This window comes from Thunnus thynnus, chromosome 20 (genome assembly GCF_963924715.1).
Source record: "Thunnus thynnus chromosome 20, fThuThy2.1, whole genome shotgun sequence".
NCBI classification, from domain to species: domain Eukaryota; kingdom Metazoa; phylum Chordata; class Actinopteri; order Scombriformes; family Scombridae; genus Thunnus; species Thunnus thynnus.
The window spans coordinates 23,104,581-23,110,875 of NC_089536.1; the positions used below are offsets into that span (position 1 = coordinate 23,104,581).

Genomic DNA, 6,295 nt, shown 5'->3' on the forward strand with positions numbered 1-6,295 from the left:
TCGCGGGTACACAGTGGGAAAAGAATGTCAATATTTACACAGATGGCAATTATGAGATTCCATCTGTTTTGTTTAAAAGTGGTGGAAATTGCGCTTTATCACAGGACACCGGTCTCAGTAAGGCAAGGCTGTTAGGTTTAGATACACAGCTACAGCTGGCTCCAGGAACATCAAAATGTCATTGGTGAGCAGCAAGGAATACAACCAGTGACAGGTGTGTCCCTCCGCCACAGCGACTATCTAGCTCTGTTTAACCCTGTAGTGGGGGAGAGCAGAGAAAGACGTGGTTTCATTTCAGTGTTGACTCTGACTGGCAACTATATAGGCTATTGAGCATTATCATTACCACAGAATCCTTGTTCAGTCATAGATTTCATGCTTGATCTCATTGGACCTTTAAGAGGGCATCACATAAAATGGACATTTACAGATAAGTCAATCTTGTTCTCTGCTATCTCTCAGCATAAATGATTTTAGGTTTTTTAAATTGTGTTACTGAAATTATATTTTGCCTGATACAAGGCTTTCAAATCATATTTTAGCTTAAACCTGATCCAATAAAATAGTCCAAAGCACATGAAAGGCAAAGCACTACCGTAAATAGAACCCTGCGGTTGATTGAGCACAACCTCCTCCAATCACAGCTGTAGCTGGGGTAGTTGTTGATGACGAACCCGCGTTTAGCCAATAGAAACAATTTACTGGGTGTTGACCTCTGCGAGCCGCATCACCACCTCCTCCATGTCCGTGGCGGAGGACTACTATAAAAACAAACCAGCCCAAGTTTTAAAGGGCAGAGTTGTAAAAAACTCCCAGGCTGTGGGGAGTCCGCTTGGTAGCCTGAATATCGGAATTCAACAATTACCCCACAGAAGAAAAACCGCCTGGAGCATATTAGAGACACAACGTCGGCAACATCATTTTTGTATCAGCTTTAGAAAGCGACACCAGCGGCTATACAAGTATAACGTTTGCTGGAGCGGGCTCGAGCTAGTGCAAGAAGGACCTGCTGTGAATTTCCATGTAAGTAAATACTGACTAACCGTCGCCATAACATTCATTTTATCCCAAACTGTGCACACAGTTTCATTGATATTTAATTTATTCTTAAACTCTGACACTCGTGTTGTTATTAAATATTGCCTCATATAGAGGAATATGCAGGCTGTAGCCACCAAGCTAATTAAAATGCTACGTCGCTTGCTATCGATCTCAACACGGTCGTCAGTCCAGATTAAAGCGAATTTAACCTCTTTTGTCGCCGTTAACAGTAACGTCACCGTTTGCTGTCAATGTCTCTTTATCTCATGGCTTTGCTACACTCGGTGTCACCGAGCGAGAGGTAACACTGATAACCAGCTGGTCGAGCTACACGTTAACAGTATCTGGCGTTGAGATAGCTGGCGTTGCTACATTGCTGTTCACACCCTTCATCATCAAGTTGGCCCAGCTAATGCTAGTTTTTATTGTCCGTGTCGTCAAGCGAGTGTCTTTTGCTCTGTTGTAGAAAGGGCTTCATGGCCGTGGTTAGACTTTGAATGATGATTATGTAACAGCAAAAGCTTGTACGTGCTTCCTCTCCCTCCTGTAGCTCAGTCGGTGCACGGGAAAGCACTAGAATAGCCCGGTTAGATTAGAGATGTCCTCCCACCTCGACGTACCAGGCAGGAGTTTTGCCTGAACATGTCCTCCTGCCATAATGAGCCAATCAAAAATCCTTCAGACTATTGACACCTGCCATCAGATCCACCGCCCTCCACCGCAGAGGTCAACCATGGTTGCGTTTGTCTGTCACCGTAGACCGCTGGGGAACACACACACTGCTGACACCGTCTCTGAGTCAGTGGCCTGTGTTTATTTTTAGCTGTTGATATTGTACAGCTGAGATACAGCACTGCCGTAGAGGGGGGGAAGTTAATGTTGAATACTCAGTACTGACACAGATGTGGTGTTAATCATCATATTGTCTTAATTTTCTTTGAGAATACTACAAACTGCTTCAGATTCCTAATGTTTTCCTTTTCTTTCCCGTTTCAGGATCCAGAACCTAACCCTGTTTCAGGAAGGATATACATTTCAGCAACGAGCACTTAATCAGAGTTTTTTCATCACACCGATCACTGCTGCCTTGGAGGTTTTTGCAACGCTCAGAAAAAGCAACTCTGTGACAGAAGAAGAATCACCCTCGCCACTGAAGCAGCTATGCAGCTTGAAATTCAAGTAGCACTCAACTTTATTATTTCCTATTTATACAACAAACTCCCTCGACGACGTGTGAATATCTTCGGTGAAGAGCTTGAGAGGCAGCTGAAGAGAAAATATGAAGGCCACTGGTACCCGGATAAGCCATACAAAGGTTCAGGGTTCAGGTGCATCCATGTAGGGGAGAAGGTGGACCCTGTGGTGGAGCAGGCAGCCAAAGAGAGCGGGCTGGACATTGAAGACGTCCGGAATAATCTCCCTCAGGACCTTAGTGTGTGGATCGACCCGTTTGAGGTTTCCTACCAGATTGGGGAGAAGGGACCGGTCAAGGTGCTATATGTGGATGATAACAATGAGAATGGGTCAGAGCTGGACAAGGAGATCAAGAACAGCTTTAATCCTGAGGCCCAGGTCTTCATGCCAATCAGCGACCCCGTTGGGGCTTCCTCAGAGTCCAGTTCCCCCTCTCCTCCTTTCGGGCAGTCTGCTGCCGTGAGCCCCTCCTTCATGCCACGCTCCACCCAGCCCTTAACCTTCACCACTGCCACCTTTGCTGCCACCAAATTCGGCTCCACTAAGATGAAGAGCAGCGGCCGCGGCAACAACAGCAACAGCGGCAGTAGCAGCAAGGTGGCCCGCACCTCCCCTACCAATAACCTGGGTCTGAATGTCAACACCCTACTGAAGCAGAAAGCCATCTCCACCTCCATGCACTCACTGTACGGGCTGGGCCTGGGGCAGCAGCAGCAGCAACAGCAGCAGCAGCAGCAGCAGCAACAGCAGCAGCAGCAGCAGAAGGCCTCTGCTCTCTCCCCTAACGCCAAGGAGTTTGTGTTCCCCAGCCTCCAGGGCCAGGCCAGCCCTGGAGCCGTGTTCCCCGGGGAGGGCTCCCTGGGACTCGGCCCTCTGCAGTACAACAATGCCTTTGACATGTTTGCGGCCTACGGAAGCCTCAACGACAAGTCCCTTATGGATGGCCTCAACTTCAGTCTGAGCAACATGCAGTATTCTAACCAGCAATTCCAGCCAGTCATGGCTAACTAAACTCATCATCAAGATGTTATTTATGAATGATGGTGGCTCAAAGAGAAGGAAAAACAAAACGCACACTTAGAAACTGGACTTTCAAAGGATATAGTGTCTAGTCAGTCAAGCGCATGTGCCCAAGGGTGTTTCTACTGTGCCCCCTTGAGTTTGTTTCTACTAAAAGCTTGTTGTACAAACACATCCAAGCTTGGTTACTTCAATTCAACATGCATCATTGTTTTTCTTTTTCCTTTTTGCCAACCAAGCACAAAATTTTTTACTATGTTGAGAAAATACTCCAAAAAAATCTGGAAAAAAAAAAATACAAGCTTCAAGTTTTGGCCTCTTACAGTATTTTACAGGTGGTAAGACAAGGCTGATTTTTATGAATTGGCACTACTAAGTGGGGTTACTTGGTCTTTTTCTAATTGTATAATTTAATTTAGTACAGAGTTTGTAAGATATCAGAGTATATATTGTTTCTATGACATGGTGTTGCATTTATATCTTTTTACTACTCCAGTGATCTGTGATGGCTGCAGCAGCTTTTCCTTATTTTTCTTTTTTAAAAGATAATTGTTAAAGAAAATCCATCTTTAAAAATACATCAAATATTCTAAAGATTGTGTACAGAGTATTCCTTAGTGGTGGAATTCAAGTGTAGGAATATTTGCTTTTTTCTGAAAGATGAATTGTATTTTCTGTTAAGAGGTTAAAAAGATTTTGCTATACTATGGACAAAAATGTAATCGTATGAATATTAATTTTGTACCTACATTGTGCAATACTTGATAAAAAATACGGTATAACAAAGTATTTTGAGTCAGTGTCTTACATGTCAAGAGGGACTGAAATAGTTTATATTGTTAAGTTTGTATTAAATGCTTAAAAATTATATGCTTGTCTTTATTTTTTTTAATTTCATATTTGCACCCTGGTCTTTTTAATAAAATAAACTACAGTTGAACGTGATCTGTGGACAGCGCACTTCTTTTATTGCTGGGGTTACCACAGCAGTGACATCTATTTTTAATATTTAAGCAATAGCTCACTTTGCTGTTGGGCAATCTGCTGCTCCAGCAGATAATAGCAGTGATAGTCACATGCTAGGATTTGCCCCTCTGTGTCATGAGGGGAACTTGAGGTTAGAGACGAAGACTTGACTGTGCAATCTGTCTATGTGGCAACATAAAGCCTGGAGCTCCTGTACTGTAAACTTTGGACCTGTTGAGGGTTTGTAGGTGGAGGTTAATGTCTCAGTAATCACAGGGAGTAGGCACGTGACATCACGGCTGTGAAGACAGGTGGACGACTATTTATGATCTGTCACACTCATTGTAGCAGTATGAAGCAACACATTTAATCTGAGCCTCATCCAGTCCCTCTTTGTTAACTTAAAACAGGCATATGTTTGGAGTTTACATGCTGACTGCCTTGAAAACATCTGTTACAATGACAATATGGGGGAGCGTATTAACTAGGCGTCCATGTATTAAAAGAAGAACAAGCTAAACATTCACCAAGGTGTAGAATAGCAACAGCTTAAACTCACCAAAGAGATAATCACGTTTGCCGTTCTGAGTGACTCAAATGTCTCAGGAGGAAAATAGCTTGTGTGTTTATGTGCTTAAAGTGACGCCCCCTCCCTTCCTCGTCAAAGACTTGTTATGTACATGATGTGTATTTATGGCAGAGCAAACTCAGCTACTTAAACACACTTAAAGCCTGTTTTCGATTCTCATAAATGACTATATTACATGTGTGTTTATTTTCTTAAGTGCCAGACCCAGCGACAAATACCGTGGAACTGCCCTTTATTGCACTTTAATGTAAATACTTTGTTTCTACATGTTCTGTAATGCCATTTATGTGAAAACATCCTATATTCAGCAGCAGTGTTGCTAGGTTTCTGCAGTGATGGAACAATAGCTTAGATACTTTAATCAAAAGTAGCAATGTAAACATGCTCCATCACAACTACAAGTCCTCATTTTAAATCATATTTAAGTAAAAATACTGAAGTATTATCAGCAAAATATACTTAAAGTACTAAAAGTAAAAATACTGTTGATACTGTTGGTGCATCAATAGCATTTTAGTGTTGTAGCTGGTTGAGGTGGAGCTAGTTTTAATTACTTTATATACATTTAAGTAATTTAGTCCAGTGGTCTCCAACATAGGGGCTGGGCTCCTCCAGAGGGTCACGCTGAGGTGTCGTGAGATGATTAAAATGGTAGAAAAAAATGTTCTGCTGCACAAATCTGTATTTATTTTTTTGGACTTTCTCTAATATTTGCTTTTTGTGAAAGATTGGATCATTTCACCTCTTTGGACCTCAAATAGTTGAAATAACAATAACAAATGAAGCCATCTGAGAAGTTTAAAGGGGAAATGTATCTTCTACTGACAACAGATATCCTTGTTTTGATCATATTTGGGATATGACGTTTAGCTACATGGAACACAAGAAACCTGGTTATTAATATCCCTGTTTATATGATTCTAACAGTATCCAGGTTTCTGATCATCTGTGTCCAGTTGTGTCTCACATCCTCAACCACATCAGTTGCTCATTTCTCTAGCAACAGAGGATTTTGAAACCTTGATAAGATGTTTTCATGCCACAGTATCCTGGTTTGTATTGGGGTAGTCCAGGTAACATATCCAGGTCTCTGAAACCAGGATAAGGTGTTTCCATATGTAACACACAACTGGGCTACTCTAAAAACCTGATTATAACCAGGACACTAGTGCACATGTAAATGTACACCTGAAACATGACAAGGGGCCCGAACTATACACTGCTTTTTTGTAAGGGTTCACAAACAATGAAGGTCGGGAACACCAGGTTTAATCTTTTAACAATACACTGTAGTTTATAAGCTCATATGTTTTTCAATGTAAAATATTAATTTGAAAAGTAACTAGTAGCTGTAGTTGTCAGATAATGTTGAGAGTGAAAAGTACAATAATTACCACTGGAATGTAGTGGAGTAGAGGTATAAAGTGGCATAAAATGGAAATGCTCAAAATTGTAGTTAAGTTAATGTACATAGTTCATTTCCAG

General features: G+C 41.9%; 1 protein-coding gene across 1 annotated transcript; it reads left to right on the forward strand.

The window, feature by feature from the left end:
- Positions 1-775: 775 nt before the first annotated feature.
- On the forward strand, positions 776-4,200 carry tob1b (transducer of ERBB2, 1b). The gene is made up of 2 exons (XM_067575733.1): positions 776-1,023; positions 2,038-4,200. The coding sequence occupies exon 2, from the start codon at positions 2,203-2,205 to the stop codon at positions 3,244-3,246; it is 1,044 nt and encodes a 347-aa protein (XP_067431834.1). The 5' UTR covers positions 776-1,023; positions 2,038-2,202; the 3' UTR covers positions 3,247-4,200.
- The last annotated feature ends 2,095 nt before the right edge of the window (positions 4,201-6,295 follow it).